The sequence below is a fragment of the Dromaius novaehollandiae genome, chromosome 35, assembly GCF_036370855.1.
Source record: "Dromaius novaehollandiae isolate bDroNov1 chromosome 35, bDroNov1.hap1, whole genome shotgun sequence".
NCBI classification, from domain to species: Eukaryota; Metazoa; Chordata; class Aves; order Casuariiformes; family Dromaiidae; genus Dromaius; species Dromaius novaehollandiae.
The window spans coordinates 56,996-72,986 of NC_088134.1; the positions used below are offsets into that span (position 1 = coordinate 56,996).

At 75.8% G+C, this 15,991-nt stretch overlaps 1 protein-coding gene across 1 annotated transcript; it reads right to left on the reverse strand.

The window, feature by feature from the left end:
- Nucleotides 1-785: 785 nt before the first annotated feature.
- On the reverse strand, nucleotides 786-15,537 carry LOC135325318 (transcription initiation factor TFIID subunit 4-like). Its single transcript, XM_064503276.1, has 11 exons — nucleotides 12,679-15,537; nucleotides 10,463-10,619; nucleotides 9,559-9,681; nucleotides 8,982-9,084; nucleotides 8,160-8,260; nucleotides 7,249-7,353; nucleotides 4,409-4,505; nucleotides 3,161-3,310; nucleotides 1,985-2,049; nucleotides 1,409-1,460; nucleotides 786-836 (listed from the first exon to the last, which is right to left on the reverse strand). Exons 1-10 carry the CDS (start codon nucleotides 12,847-12,849, stop codon nucleotides 1,429-1,431), a joined length of 1,104 nt encoding a protein of 367 aa, XP_064359346.1. The 5' UTR covers nucleotides 12,850-15,537; the 3' UTR covers nucleotides 786-836; nucleotides 1,409-1,428.
- Nucleotides 15,538-15,991: the final 454 nt, after the last annotated feature.

Sequence of the window (15,991 nt, forward strand, 5' to 3'; positions counted from 1 at the left end):
GGCCCCGCCCACCCCGAAGCCCCGCCCACCTGGGCGCAGGGCGGCTCCTCCCCCGGCAGCACCTCCAGCAGCTCCAGGCGGGCCAGGGTGAGGTGGGCGCCGCCCCCCCGGGGCCCCCCCGCTGCAGGGCGGCCTGGGCGGCCCCCGCCCGCAGGCGCAGGTGGGGCCGGGGCAGGGCGCGGGCCCAGGCGGGGGGGGGCGCCTCGGCCCGGCCCCCCAGCGCCCCGAAGAAGCCCCGCGCCAGCGCCCCGGCCGCCGCGGGGCTCGGGGGGGGGCCGGGGCCCTCGTGGGGCACCGCCAGCGCCAGCCCCCCCAGCGCCAGCCGCAGCCGCCACGGCGTCGCAGGGCCTGGGGGGGGCGCGGGGGGGGCGTCAGGGGGCCCAGGCGTCCGAGAGACGCCTCCAGACCCCCCCCAAAAGGACCCAGGCGTCCGGGGAGCCCCCCCCCCACAAAGGGACCCCGGCACCAGCCCCCCCCCAGCACCAGGTGCAGCCGCCATGGTGTCACCTCACCTGGGGGGGGGCGCGGGGGGGGCGTCAGGGGGCCCAGGCGTCCGAGAGACGCCCCCCGCCACCCCCAAAAGGACCCAGGCGTCCGGGGAGCCCTCCCCCCCGCAAAGGGACCCCAGCACCAGCCCCCCCAGCGCCAGCCGCAGCCGCCATGGTGTCACCTCGCCTGGGGGGGGGCGCGGGGGGAGCGTCAGGGGGCCCAGGCGTCCAAGAGACGCCCCCCGCCACCCCCAAAAGGACCCAGGCGTCCGGGGAGCCCCCCCCCCGCAAGGGACCCCAGCACCAGCCCCCCCAGCGCCAGCCGCAGCCGCCACGGCGTCACCTTGCCTGGGGGGGGGGCGCGGGGGGGGGGGCGTCAGTGGGCCCAGGCGTCCGAGAGACGCCCCCCTGCTACCCCCAAAAGGACCCAGGCGTCCGGGCAGCCCCCCCCGCAAAGGGACCCCGGCACCAGCCCCCCCCCAGCGCCAGGTGCAGCCGCCATGGTGTCACCTCGCCTGGGGGGGGGCGCGGGGGGGGCGTCAGGGGGCCCAGGCGTCCGGGAGACACCCCCCTCCCCAAAGGGACCCAGGCGTCCGGGGAGCCCCCCCCCCCCCCCGCAAGGGACCCCAGCACCAGCCCCCCCAGAGCCAGCCGCAGCCGCCATGGTGTCACCTCGCCTGGGGGGGGGCGCGGGGGGGGCGTCAGGGGGCCCAGGCGTCCGGGAGATGCCCCCAGACCCCCCCCAAAGGGACCCAGGAGTCCGGGGAGCCCCCCCCGTCCCAAAGGGCCCAGGCGTCCGGGGAGAGCAGCCCCCCCCCCCCAAAGGGACCCAGGCGTCCAGGTGCCCCCCCCCGCTGGGGCCCAGGCATCCGGGGAGCCCCCCCACGCCCCCCAAAAGGGCCCAGGCGTCCGGGACTCACCGGGGGGGGCGGAGGAGGCGTCAGACGAGGGGGGCCGCGGCGGGGGGCTGCCCTGGGGGGGGGCGAGGGGGTGTCAGCGGTCCAGGGCCGCCCCCCCCACCCAGCGACCCCCCCGGGACCCCCCAGTCCCATTTGCCCCCCCACTTGCTCCTTGTTGCCCCCCCCAGCCCCCCTTTTGCCCCCTTCCCCCCCAGTTGCCCTCCAAACCCACATTCCCCCCCCCAGCCCGCCAATTGCCCCCCCAGCACCCCACGAGCCCCCCCGGCCCCCCATTTCCCCCCCCAGCCCCATATCACCCCCACTTGCCCCCCCAGCCACCCATTTCCCCCCCCCAGCCCCATATCACCCCCACTTGCCCCCCCGGCTCCCCATTTGCCCCCCCCAGCCCCATATCACCCCCACTTGCCCCCCCGGCTCCCCATTTGCCCCCCCCAGCCCCCCCATGAGCCCCCCCAGCACCCCATGGGCCCTCGCAGCCCCCCCATTTGCCCCCCCAAACCTCAATGTAGCCCCCCCGGCCCCCAATGTGCCCCCCCAGCCCCCCTCGGCCCCCCAATGCCCCCCCCGCGCGCTCACCGTGGGGCTGGGGGGGGGGCTGGGGGCATCGCTGCTGCTGGAGCCCGTCATGGAGTAGAAGAGCTCTGGGGGGGGGCGTTAGGGGGGAGCTGCCCCCCCCAAATTCCCCCCCCGCCCCCCAACTGCCCCCCCCAAACTGCCCCCCGCCCCCCAAGTGCCCCCACCCCCGCCCCGCTGCCCCTCCCAGCCCCCCCCATTCCCCCCCCAATGGCCCCATGCACCCCCACTGCCCCCCCGCCCCCAATTGCCCCCCTGGCCCCCCTCATTACCCCCCCTGGAGCCCCAATTGCCCCCACTGCCTCAGCAGGGCCCCCAAGTGCCCCCCCATGGCGCCTAATTACCCCCCATGCCCCTAAATGCCCCCATGTCCCCCCCAATGGCCCCCCCAGCACCCCCAGATACCCCCAAACTGCCCCCCAACACCCCCAGCACCCCCAACTGCCCCCCAGCACCCCCAGGTGCCCCCCCAGCACCCCCAAGTGCCCCCCAACTACCCCCAACTGCTCACCAACACCCCCAATTACCCCCCAGCACCCCTCATTGCCCCCCCAGCACCCCCAATTGCCCCCCCAGCACCCCCAGGTGCCCCCCCAACACCCCCAACTGCCCCCCCAGCACCCCCAGATACCCCCAAACTGCCCCCCAACACCCCCAGCACCCCCAAGTGCCCCCCCAGCACCCCCAAGTGCCCCCCAACTACCCCCTAACTGCTCCCCAACACCCCCAATTACCCCCCAGCACCCCTCATTGCCCCCCCAGCACCCCCAATTGCCCCCCCAGCACCCCCAGGTGCCCCCCCAACACCCCCAACTGCCCCCCAACACCCCCAAATTGCCCCCCAGCACCCCCAACTGCCCCCCAACACCCCCAACTGCCCCCCCAGCACGCCCAAACTGCCCCCCAGGCCCCCAAACTGCTCCCCAGCACCCCAAAATGCCCCCCACCACCCCCAATGGCCCCCCAACACCCTTAATGGCCCCCCAGCAGCCCCAAACTGCCCCCAACACCCCCAACTGCCCCCCAACACCCCCCATTGCCCCCCCAGGCCCCCAAACTGCCCCCCAACACCCCCAAAACGCCCCCCAACACCCCCAATTACCCCCAGCACCCCAAATTGCCCCCGAACGCCTCTCCTTGCCCCCCCCCAGCACCCACAGGGCCCCCCGGGCTGCTCACCGGGGCCGGGGGGGCCGGGGGGGCTCGGGGGGGGGGCGCCGGGGCCCCCCCGCAGGCGCTGGCTCAGCTCCCGCTCGATCACCCGCAGGTCCTGGGGCGCCAGCGGACGGCTGCGGCCCGGCTCCGTGGGGGGGGCGGCCCCCCCCGGCCCTGCGACCCCCCCCCAAAAACCCGTCAGGGCCCCGGCGTCTGGGGCGGCCCCCCCCGGCCCTGCACCCCCCCCCCAAAAACCCGTCAGGGCCCCGGCGTCCGGGGGCGGCCCCCCCCGCCCTGCAACCCCCCCCCCCAAGACCCGTCAGGGCCCCGGCGTCCGGGGGGGGCACCCACACCCACCCAGGGGCCCTGGCGTCCAGAGTGGCCCCCCCCCGGCCCTGTGTCCCCCCCCCAAAACCCATCAGGGCCCCGGCGTCCGGGGGGGGCACCCACACCCGCCCAGGGGCCCCGGCGTCCGGGGGTGGCCCCCCCCGGCCCTGCAACCCCCCCCCAAAAACCCGTCAGGGCCCCGGCGTCCGGGGTGGCCCCCCCCGGCCCTGCGACCCCCCCCCAAAAACCCGTCAGGGCCCCGGCGTCCGGGGGGGGCACCCCCGGCCCTGCACCCCCCCCCCCAAAAACCCGTCAGGGCCCCGGCGTCCGGGGGGGGCACCCACACCCGCCCAGGGGCCCCGGCGTCCGGGGTGGCCCCCCCCGGCCCTGTGTCCCCCCCCCAAAACCCATCAGGGCCCCAGCGTCCGGGGGGGGCACCCACACCCACCCAGGGGCCCCGCCGTCTGGGGCAGCCCCCCCCTGGCTCTGCGCCCCCCCCCCAAGACCCGTCAGGGCCCTGGCGTCCGGGGGGGGCACCCGTGCCCACCGTGTGCCCCCCCCACCACCACCCAGGAGCCCCGGCGTCTGGGGGGGGGCACCTGCATCTGCCCAGGGGCCCTGGTGTCTTGGGGGGGGCACCTGCACCCATGAGGGGCCCCGGCGTCCGGGGGGGGGGCCCACGCCCGGCCAGAGGACCCAGATACCCCCCCGCCCCCACCCAGGGGGCCCAGGCGTCCGGGGGACCCCCCCGCCCCCAAGCCCAGGGCCCAGGTGCCCCCACCCCGCCGGGGGGCCCAGGCGTCCGGCCCCCCCCCCCAAGGAACCCAGGCGTCCGGGGGCACCCCCCCCCCCACAGCAGACACCCAGCCCCCCCCCGAGGGACCCAGGCGTCCGGGGGGGGCACCCTCCCCCCCCCGCCCAGGGGCCCCGGCGTCCGGGTCTCACCGGGGGGGGCGAAGGCGGCCAGCAGCCCCCGCAGGGCGCCCAGCTGGGCGGGGGGCAGCAGCAGCAGCAGCCCCCCCACCTGCCCCTCCAGCTCCACCTGCGGGGGGGGGCACCCATGGGTGCTGCACGTCCCAGGACCCCCCCGGGACCCCCCCGGGACCCCCGACCCCCCCAGGGCACCCTGACCCCTCCCAGGGCACCTCGAACCCCCCATGACCCCCCCAGCCCCCACCTGCCCCTCAGCTCCTACCCTGCACGGGGGGGGCACCCATGGGTGCTGCACGTCCCGACCCCCCCCCGGGACCCCCCAACCCCCCCAGGGCACCCTGACTCCCCCCCAGGCACCTCAAATGCCCCAGGACCCCCCAGCCCCCACCTGCCCCTCCAGCTCCACCTGCGGGGGGGGGCACCCATGGGTGCTGCACGTCCCGGGACCCCCCTGGGACCCCCCGGCACCCCTGGGACCCCCCCAGGGCACCCTGACCCCCCCAGGGCACCTCAAATGCCCCAGGACCCCCCCAGCCCCCACCTGCCCCTCCAGCTCCACCTGCGGGGGGGGGCACCCATGGGTGCTGCACGTCCCGACCCCCCCCCCGGGACCCCCCCGGCACCCCTGGGACCCCCCAGGGCACCCTGACCCCCCCCCAGGGCACCTCAAATGCCCCAGGACCCCCCCAGTCCCCACCTGCCCCTCCAGCTCCACCTGCGGGGGGGGTGCACCCATGGGTGCTGCACGTCCCAGGACCCCCCTGGGACCCCCCCGGGACCCCCCGACCCCCCCAGGGCACCCTGACCCCCCCCAGGGTACCTCGAACCCCCCAGGACCCCCCCAGTCTCCACCTGCCTCTCCAGCTCCACCTGCGGGGGGGGCACCCATGGGTGCTGCACGTCCCGACCCCCCTCCCCAGGACCCCCCCAGCACCCCTGGGACCCCCCAGGGCACCCTGACCCCCCCCCCGAGCACCTCAAATGCCCCAGGACCCCCCCAGCCCCCACCTGCCCCTCCAGCTCCACCTGCGGGGGGGGCACCCATGGGTGCTGCACGTCCCGGGACCCCCCCCCGGGACCCCCCCGGGAGACCCCAACACCCCTGCGACCCCCCCAGGACCCCCCAGGCCACCCAGACCCCCCCCAGGACCCCCCAGCCCCCACCTGCCCCCCCAGCTCTACCTGTGGGGGGGGGCACCCATGGGTGCTGCACTTCCTGGGACCCCCCCGGGACCCCCCGACCCCCCAGGGCACCCTGACCCCTCCCAGGGCACCTCAAATGCCCTAGGACCCCCCCAGCCCCCACCTGCCCCTCCAGCTCTGCGGGGGGGGGCACCCATGGGTGCTGCATGTCCCAACCCCCCCCGGGACCCCCCCGGCACCCCTGGGACCCCCCCGGGGCACCCTGACCCCCCCCAGGGCACCTCAAATGCCCCAGGACCCCCCCAGCCCCCACCTGCCCCTCCAGCTCCACCTGCGGGGGGGCACCCATGGGTGCTGCACGTCCCAGGACCCCCCCGGCACCCCCCGGAGACGCCAACACCCCTGCGACCCCCCCAGGCCACCCAGACCCCCCCCAGGACCCCCCAGCCCCCACCTGCCCCTCCAGCTCTACCTGCGGGGGGGGAGCACCCATGGGTGCTGCATGTCCCAGGACCCCCCCCGGGACCCCCCAACCCCCCCAGGGCACCCTGACCCCCCCCCAGGGCACCTCAAACCCCCCATGACCCCCAGCCCCCACCTGCCCCTCCAGCTCCACCTGCACGGGGGGGCACCCATGGGTGCTGCACGTCCCGACCCCCCCCCGGGACCCCCCAGGGCACCCTGACCCCCCCAGGGCACCTCGAACCCCCCAGGACCCCCCCAGTCCCCACCTGCCCCTCCAACTCCACCTGCGGGGGGGGGCACCCATGGATGCTACACGTCCCGACCCCCCCCGGGACCCCCCCGGCACCCCTGGGACCCCCCCAGGGCACCCTGACCCCCCCCAGGGTACCTCGAACCCTCCCCAACCCCGCAGCCCCACCTGCCCCTCCAGCTCCACCTGCGGGGGGGGCACCCATGGGTGCTGCATGTCCTGACCCCCCCCCCGGGACCCCCCCAGGACCCCACGACCCCCCAGGGCACCTCGAACCCCCCAGGACTCCCCAGCCCCCACCTGCCCCTCCAGCTCCACCTGCGGGGGGGGGCACCCCATGGGTGCTGCACGTCCCGGACCCCCCTGGGACCCCCCCGGCACCCCTGGGACCCTCCCAGGGCACCCTGACCCCCCCAGGCCACCCAGACCCCCCCCAGGACCCCCCCAGTCTCCACCTGCCTCTCCAGCTCCACCTGCGGGGGGGGCACCCATGGGTGCTGCATGTCCCAGGACCCCCCCCCGGGACCCCCCAACCCCCCCAGGGCACCCTGATCCCCCCCAGGGCACCTCGAACGCCTCCAGGATCCCCCCCCCCAGCCCCCACCTGCCCCTCCAGCTCCACCTGCGGGGGGGGCACCCATGGGTGCTGCACGTCCCGGGACCCCCCCGGGGCACCCCAACACCCCTGGGACCCCCCCAGGGCACCCGCATCCCCTCCCAAGCCCCCCAGCACCCATTGGCCCCCCTGACCCCCCCGGGACTCTCACAGCACCCAGGGGCCCCCCAGCACCCATAGGACCCCCCGACCCCCCCCGGCACCCTGTGCCCCCCCCCAGCACCCTGGGGCCACCAGCCCCCTCAGCCTCCCCCCCAGCCCCCCCCAGCACTCTGTGCCCCCCTGGGTCCCCCCGGCACCCATGGCCCCCCCCGGCACTCCGTGCCCCCCCCAGCACCCCTGGGCCCCCCCCCCGGCACCCATGGCCCCCCCGCTCACCTGGGCCCCCGGGGGGCCGCGGGGGGGGGGCAGGCGCAGCAGCAGCTCGGCGGGGCCGGGGCAGGAGCCCACCTGCACCGGGGGGGGGGCCGGCGCCCCGGGGGCCTGCGGGGGGGGACAGTGACACCGGGGGGGGACACGGGGACATGGGGGGGGACAGGGGGACATGGGGGGGCACCCCGGCGGCCTGCGGGGGGGGGCACGGTGACATGGGGGGGGACAGGGGGACATGGGGGGGGCTGGCGCCTCGGGGGGCCTGCGGGGGGGGACAGTGACACGGGGGGGACACGGGGACATGGGGGGGCACCCCGGGGGCCTGCGGGGGGGGACAGTGACACAGGGGGGGACACAGGGACATGGGGGGGCACCCCGGGGGCCTGCGGGGGGGGACAGTGACACAGGGGGGACACGGGGACATGGGGGGGCACCCCGGGGGCCTGCGGGGGGGGGGCACGGTGACACGGGGGGGGACACGGGGACATGGGGGGGTGTGGGGACATGGGGGGGCACCCCGGTGGCCTGCGGGGGGGGGGGCACGGTGACACGGGGGGGGACACGGGGACATGGGGGGGCGCAGGGACATGGGGGGGGCACCCCGGGGGCCTGCGGGGGGGGGCACGGTGACACAGGGGGGGACACGGGGACATGGGGGGGTGCAGGAACATGGGGGGGCACCCCGGCGGCCTGCGGGGGGGGGCACGGTGACATGGGGGGGGACAGGGGGACATGGGGGGGGGGGGTGCGGGGCGGGTCCCAGGGTGCCGGGGGGGAACCTGGGGGCACCCTGGGGTGCTGGGGGGGGTGCGGGGGGTCCCAGGGTGCCGGGGGGGAAACCTGGGGACACCCCAGGGTGCTGGGGGGGGTCACTGCGGGTGGGGGGCACCCCGGGGTGCCGGGGGGGGGTCACTCACCGGGGGGGGGTCGCAGCAGTAGAGCCGCAGGTCGCTGAACCGCAGCAGCTTGTGCAGCGCCGGGGGGGGGGGCCGGGGCCCCCGGCTCGCCGTACTCCAGCCTGCGGCCCGGACGCCTGGGTCCCCCGGACGCCTGGGCCCCCCAGGAGCCCCCCCCACACCCTCCCGGACGCCTGGGCCCCCCCCAGACCCCCCCCCGAACTCGCCGTACTCCAGCCTGCAGCCTGGACACCTGGGTCCCCCGGACGCCTGGGCCCCCCCACAGACCCCCCAAACCGCCCCAGACACCTGGGCCCCCCCACAGACCCCCCCCCACCCCCCCGGACGCCTGGGCCCCCCCCAGAGCCCCCCCACACCGCCCCAGACACCTGGGCCCCCCCACAGACCCCCCCCCACCCCCCTGGACGCCTGGGCCCCCCCCAGAGCCCCCCCACAACCCCCCAGACACCTGGGCCCCCCCACAGACCCCCCCACCCCCCCGGATGCCTGGGCCCCCCACAGCCTCCCCCCGCCCCCCCTGGCTTGCCATACTCCAGCCTGCAGCCCGGACGCCTGGGCCCCCCCAGAGCCCCCCCCACACCCCCCCGGACACCTGGGCCCCCCCACAGACCCCCCCACATCCCCCCGGATGCCTGGGCCCCCCCCCAAACCCCTCCCGCCCCCCCCAGCTCACCATACTCCAGCCTGCGGCCCAGACGCCTGGGCCCCCCAGAGCCCCCCCACCCCCTCTCAGATGCCTGGGCCCCTCCCAGACGCCAGGGTCCCCCCCCCCGGACACCTGGGCCCCCCCCCCGGACACCTGGGCCCCCCCCCCCGCCGCACCTGTGCAGATGGAGCTCGAGGGCGGCGCCGGGGGGGCCGTCGCCGGGGGGCAGCTCCAGCCGCAGCACCGTGTCCACCAGCGTCACCCGCACCCGCCGCACCACTGCGGGGGGGGACGGGCTCAGGGGGGCCCCCCCGGGCACCCACGCACCCCCCCGGGGTGCCCCCAGCCCCCCCCGGGGCACCCACGCACCCCCCCGGGCACCCACGCACCCCCCCCGGGGGGGTGTCAGGCCTCAGGTCGCCTCCCGGACGCCTGGGGCCCCCCCCGCCCCCCCCCGGATGCCTGGGCCCCCCCTGGGTCCCCTTCCAGCCACCTGGGTCCCCCCCGGACACCTGGGTCCCCCCCTGCCCCCCCCCCGGGCCCCCCCGGACACCTGGGTCCCTCCTGGACACTCAGGCCCCCCCCCCAAACACCCATGTCACTTCTCTGCCCCCCTGGGCCCCCCCCGGACGCCTGGGCCCCCCCTGGGGTCCCCCGGTTGCCCCCCCCGGACACCTGGGCCCCCCCCCGGACACCTGGGCCCCTCCCGGACACCTGGGCCCCCCCGGACGCCTGGGCCCCCCCCGGACGCACCTGAGTCGATGGCGACGGCGACGGCCTCGAGGCCCTCGAGGGGGGGCAGGGGCTCCTCGGGGGGGGGCTCGGGGCCCGGGGGCGGCCCCCCCCCCCCCCCGCCGCCGCCGCGCTGCCCTGGGCCTGCGGGGCGTGAGCACGCGTGACCACACGTGTCCTCGCGTGACCAAGGGGGTCCACACGCGCTGCCACGCCTCCACACGCCTCCACACGCCTCGACACGCGGCCCCCCCCCCACCGCCACCCCCCCCCAGCCCGGGGGGGACACAGGGACGGGCTGGGGGGGACACGGGGGTGACATGGGGGGGACCATGGGGACGTGGGGGGGACCCCGGGGACACACAGAGGTGGGAGGGGGCAGGAGGGACGTGGGGACACGGGGAGGGGCTGGGGGTGACACGGGGGGGGACGGGGGGGACACGGGGGGGGTCCCGGGGGGGACACAGAAGGGGCCACGGGGACACACAGAGGTGGGAGGGGGCAGGGGTGACATGGGGACACGGGGGGCCACAGGGGGTGACCCGGGGGGACACGGTGACACGGGGAGGGGCTGGGGGAGACACAGGGACACAGTGGGGACACAGGGGGTGACACAGGGGGGACACGGTGACACGGGGAGGGGCTGGGGGAGACACAGGGACACAGTGGGGACACAGGGGGTGACCTGGGGGGGACACAGTGACACGAGGAGGGGCTGGGGGGGACACAGGGACATGGGGGTGACCATGGGGGGTGACACAGGGGGGACACGGTGACACGGGGAGGGGCTGGGGGTGACACGGGGCCACAGTGGGGACACAGGGGGTGACACAGGGGGGACACAGTGACACAGGGAGGGGCTGGGGGTGACACGGGGACACGGGGGGGGACACAGGGGGGTGACCCGGGGGGGGGGGACACTCACGGGCGCAGGGGCGCAGGGCCAGGCGCAGCCCGGTGACCTCGAGGACGCAGGGCTGGGTGGCCAGGGCGGCCCAGGGCACGGCCACCGCCACGGCGCCCACGCTGCCCTCCGCCAGCTCCAGGGGGGCCCCGGCCGCCGCCAGCGCCTCGCTCACCGCCTGCGGGGGGGGGACACGCCGTCGGGGGGGGCCCGGGCGGCCGGGGAGCCCCCCCCAATCCCTGGGGTGGGTGTTAGAGGGGCCCAGGCGTCCGGGGAGCCCCCCCCAATCCCTGGGGTGGGTGTTAGAGGGGCCCAGGCGTCCGGGGAGCCCCCCCCCGCCAACCCCCGATCCCTGGGGTGTCTGTGAGAGGGGCCCAGGTGTCCGGGGAGCCCCCCCCAATCCCTGGGGTGGGTGTTAGAGGGGCCCAGGCGTTCGGGGAGCCCCCCCCGCCAACCCCTGATCCTCGGGGTGTCTGTGAGAGGGGCCCAGGCGTCCGGGGAGCCCCCCCCAATCCCTGGGGTGGGTGTTAGAGGGGCCCAGGCGTCCGGGGAGCCCCCCCCCGCCAACCCCCGATCCCTGGGGTGGGTGTTAGAGGGGCCCAGGCGTCCGGGGAGCCCCCCCCCGCCAACCCCCGATCCCTGGGGTGTCTGTGAGAGGGGCCCAGGCGTCCGGGGAGCCCCCCCCAATCCCTGGGGTGGGTGTTAGAGGGGCCCAGGCGTCCGGGGAGCCCCCCCCCGCCAACCCCCGATCCCTGGGGTGTCTGTGAGAGGGGCCCAGGTGTCCGGGGAGCCCCCCCCAATCCCTGGGGTGGGTGTTAGAGGGGCCCAGGCGTTCGGGGAGCCCCCCCCGCCAACCCCTGATCCTCGGGGTGTCTGTGAGAGGGGCCCAGGCGTCCGGGGAGCCCCCCCCAATCCCTGGGGTGGGTGTTAGAGGGGCCCAGGCGTTCGGGGAGCCCCCCCCGCCAACCCCTGATCCTCGGGGTGTCTGTGAGAGGGGCCCAGGCGTCCGGGGAGCCCCCCCCAATCCCTGGGGTGGGTGTTAGAGGGGCCCAGGTGTCCGGGGAGCCCCCCCCGCCAACCCCCGATCCCTGGGGTGGGTGTTAGAGGGGCCCAGGCGTCCGGGGAGCCCCCCCCGCCAACCCCCGCCAACCCCCAACCCCCAGTATGTGCGTGAGAGGGGCCCAGGCGTCCGGGGGAGCCCCCCCGACCCCACTGTGTGTGTGAGAGGGGCCCAGGCGTCCGGGGAGCCCCCCCCACCAACCCACGCCAACCCCAAATTCCTGGAGCGGGTGCGAGAGGGGCCCAGGCGTCCGGGGAGCCCCCCCGTCAACCCACACCAACCCCCAATCCTTGGTGTATCTGGGAGAGGGGCCCAGGCGTCCGGGGGAGCCCCCCCGACCCCCCCAGAGCACGTGTGAGAGGGGCCCAGGCGCCCGGGGAGCCCCCACCGCCAACCCCCGCCAACCCCCGATCCTCAGTGTGCGTGTTAGCGGGGCCCAGGCGCCCGGGGGAGCCCCCCCGACCCCCGGGGCGTGTGTTAGCGGGGCCCAGGCACCCGGGGGAGCCCCCCCGACCCCCCCCAGAGCACCTGTGAGAGGGGCCCAGGCGTCCGGGGAGCCCCCCCCCGCCAACCCACGCCAACCCCCGATCCTCAGTGTGTGTGTTAGCGGGGCCCAGGCGTCCGGGGGAGCCCCCCCGACCCCCCCAGAGCACGTGTGAGAGGGGCCCAGGCGTCCGGGGAGCCCCCCCCGCCAACCCCCGCCAACCCCCGATCCTTGGTGTATCTGGGAGAGGGGCCCAGGCGTCCGGGGGAGCCCCCCCAACCCCCCTAGAGCATGTGTTAGAGGGGCCCAGGCGCCCAGGGGAGCCCCCCCAATCCCTGGGGCGTGTGTTAGCGGGGCCCAGGCGTCCGGGGGAGCCCCCTCGACCCCCCCAGAGCACATGTGAGAGGGGCCCAGGCGCCCGGGGAGCCCCCCCGTGAACCCACGCCAACCCCCGATCCTTGGTGTATCTGGGAGAGGGGCCCAGGCACCCGGGGGAGCCCCCCCGACCCCCCAGAGCACGTGTGAGAGGGGCCCAGGCGTCCGGGGAGCCCCCCCCCGCCAACCCCCGCCAACCCCCGATCCCTGGGGTGTCCGTGAGAGGGGCCCAGGCGCCCGGGGGAGCCCCCCCGACCCCCGGGGCGTGTGTTAGCGGGGCCCAGGCGCCCCCGCGGCCCCCGCGGCCCCCCCACGCACGGCGGGGTCGAGGCGGAGGTGGCGCAGGGCGGCGCTGCCGGCCGCCAGGTCCAGGCGCAGCTGCTCGAGGCGCAGGCGCTGCTGCAGGAAGCGGCCCAGGTAACGCTGCAGCAGCGAGCGGCACACGCGGCCCTCCAGCGCCGCCGGCCACCGCCCCAGCCACCCCGACATGGCGCCCAGCCGCTTCCGGCCGGGCCCAGCCGCTTCCGGGCAGCTCACGGCCGCTTCTGGCCGGTCCAAGTTGATTCCAGTCACTTCAGGGCCGGTTCTGGCCGGTCCGAGCCGCTTCCGGGCAGCTCAGGGCTGGTTCTGGCCAGTCCCAGCCACTTCCAGGCAGCTCACAGCCGCTTCTGGCCGGTCCAAGTTGATTCCAGTCACTTCAGGGCCAGTTCTGGCCGATCCGAGCCGGTTCCGGGCAGCTCACGGCCGGTTCTGGACGGTCCAAGTTGATTCCAGTCACTTCAGGGCCGGTTCTGGCCGGTGCGAGCCACTTCCGGGCAGCTCACGGCTGGTTCTGGCCAGTCCCAGCCGGTTCTGGGCAGCTCACGGCCGCTTCTGGCCGGTCCAAGTTGATTCCAGTCACTTCAGGGCCGGTTCTGGACGGTCCAAGCCGCTTCCGGGCAGCTCACGGCTGGTTCTGGCCAGTCCCAGCCGGTTCTGGGCAGCTCACGGCCGGTTCTGGACGGTCCAAGTTGATACCAGTCACTTCAGGGCCGGTTCTGGCCGGTCCAAGCCGGTTCTGGGCAGCTCACGGCCGGTTCTGGACGGTCCAAGTTGATTCCAGTCACTTCAGGGCCGGTTCTGGCCGGTCCGAGCCGGTTCTGGGCAGCTCACGGCTGGTTCTGGACGGTCCAAGTTGATACCAGTCACTTCAGGGCCACTTCCGGCCGGGCCCAGCCGCTTCCGGGCAGCTCACGGCCGCTTCTGGACGGTCCAAGTTGATTCCAGTCACTTCAGGGCCGGTTCTGGCCGGTCCAAGCTGGTTCCGGTCAGCTCAGGGCCAGTTTTGGCCAGTCCAAGCCAGTTCTGGTCAGCTCAGGGCCGGTTCTGGCTGCCCCAAGCTAGTTCGGTCAGCACAGGGCCACTGCCGGCCGGTCCAAGCCGCTTCCGGTCAGCTCACGGCCGGTTCTGGCCGGTCCAAGCCGGTTCCGGTCAGCTCAGGGCTGGTTCTGGCCAGTCCAAGCCGGTTCCGGTCAGCTCAGGGCTGGTTCTGGCCAGTCCAAGCCGGTTCTGGTCAGCTCAGGGATGGTTCTGGCCAGTCCAAGCCAGTTCCGGTCAGCTCAGGGCTGGTTCTGGCCAGTCCAAGCCGGTTCTGGGCGCCTCAGGGCCGGTTCTGGCTGGTGCAAGTTGATATTGGTCACCTCAGAACCGGTTCTGGCCAGTCCAAGCCGGTTCCGATCAGCTCAGAGCCAGTTCTAGCCAGTGTGAGTTAGTATCAGTCAGCTCAGAGCCGGTTTTGGCGGGTCCAGGCCAGTTCCGGTCAGCTCAGGACCGGTTCTGGCCAGTCCAAATTGATACCAGTCACCTCAGGACCGGTTCTGGCCGGTCCAAGCCAGTTCCAATCAGCTCAAGGACGGTTCTGGCTGGTCCAAGCTAGTTCTGGCCACCTCAGAACCAGTGCTGGATGGTCCAAGCTGGTTCCAGTCAGTTCTGAGCTGATTCCAGCCAGTCCAGCTTGATTCCAGTTGCCTCAGAACCAGTTCTGGCTGGTTCAAGCAGGTTCCGGTTATCTCAGCCACAGTCCTGGTGGCCTCACAGCCGGTTCCGGCCAGTCCAAACTGGTTCTGGTCACCTCCGAGCTGATTCCAGCCAGTTCAAGTCAGTTCCACTTACCTCAGGCCCAGTTCTGGCCAGTCCAAGCCAGTTCCTGTCATCTCAGGGCCGGTTCTGGGCAGTGTAAACTGGTTCCAGTCACTTCTGACCTAATTCCAACCAGTCCAAGTCGGTTCCACTGGTCTCAGAACCAGTTCTGCCCAGTCCAAACCAGTTCTGGTCACCTCAGGGCCAGCTTTGGCCAATCCAAGCCAGTTCTGGTCACCTCAGAGCCGGTTTTGACCAATCCAAGGTGGTTTTAGTCACCTCAGAGCCGGTTTTGGCCAATCCGAGCCAGTTTTAGCCACCTCGGCCACAGCCCTGGTTGCCTCAGAGCTGATTCCGGCCAGTTCAAGCCGGTTCCGGTTGCATCAGCCCCAGTTCTGCCCAGTCCAAGCCGGTTCCGGTCGCCCCGGCTGTGGTTCTGCTCAGCTCAGGGCCAGTTCTAGTCAGTCCTGGCCGCCTCTGCCATGGTGCTGGTTGCCCCAGAGCCGGTTCTGGCCGGTCCAAGCCGGTACCGATCGCCTCAGGGCAGGTTCTGGCCGGTCCAAGCCGGTTCCGGTCGCTTCAGAGCCGGCGCTGGCCGGTTCTGACCCGTCCGAGCCAGTTCTGGTCGCCTCAGCCACCGACCCAGGTGCCTCAAGGCCAGTCCCGGCCGCCCCAGCCGCGGTCCCAGTCACCTGAGGGCCGGTTCTGGCCGGTCCGAGCCGGTTCCGGTCGCTTTACAGCCGGTTCTGCCCAGTTCCGGTTACCTCAGCCGCGGTCCCGGTCACCTCAGAGCCGGTTCCGGCCGGTCCGAGCCGGTTCCGGTCGCTTTACGGCCGGTTCCGCCCGGTTCCGGTTACCTCAGCCGCGGAGCCGGTCGCCTCGGGGCCGGTCCCGGCCCGGTTCGGCCGCAGCCGCGGCTCCCCTCAGCCCCGCTCCGGCCGCGGCCGCCGCTCGCCTCGACGCTCATTGGCCGCGGCCACCGCCCCGCCCCGCTCCCATTGGCCGGACGCCGGCCCCGCCGGTCCCATTGGCTCCTCTGCCGCTCGGCGCTGATTGGCGGAGGGAGGAGAGCCCGCCCGAGGTCGCGCCGGTCTCGCTTTATCATTGGCTGGAGCCACGGCGGGGCCGGGGCGCCTCTCCGGGGAAACGCTCTGATTGGCCGCAAGGCGCGGCGCGACGCGCGGCTCCCATTGGCTGCTCGCTGCGGAGGGCCCGCCTTGCCCGGCGCAAACAGGAAGTGAAAGCAAGTGCCAGAGGGGCCGCGCGCCTGCGCGCTCGGGGCGCCGGCGGAGGGGAGGGGCGCGCGCATGCGCCGAAGGCGGAGTGAAGCCGCGCCGGGCAGCGTGACCAGCCCCTGCGCATGCGCCGCTCCCGGAGACGCGGGGGGGGGGGGCGGCGGCGCATGCGCAGAGAGGGCGGCTCCGCGCTCGACCGCCAGGAGGCCGCAGGGGGCCCAGGCGTCCGGCCCCCCCCCAAGGGGCCCAGGCGTCCGGGCACCCCCCCCCCCCCCAGC

Bases quoted from the DNA above. Each gene is read 5' to 3' on its own strand.
- LOC135325318 (XM_064503276.1), bottom strand. From the start codon at position 12,849: ATGTCGGGGTGGCTGGGGCGGTGGCCGGCGGCGCTGGAGGGCCGCGTG. The intron at 3,311-4,408 runs GTGAGACCCGGA...GGGGGGTCGCAG, and splicing joins GGCCGCCTTCGCCCCCCCCG to GGCCGGGGGGGGCCGCCCCC. The intron at 1,461-1,984 runs GTGAGCGCGCGG...GCCCCCCCCCAG, and splicing joins GCCCCCCCCCCAGCCCCACG to GGCAGCCCCCCGCCGCGGCC.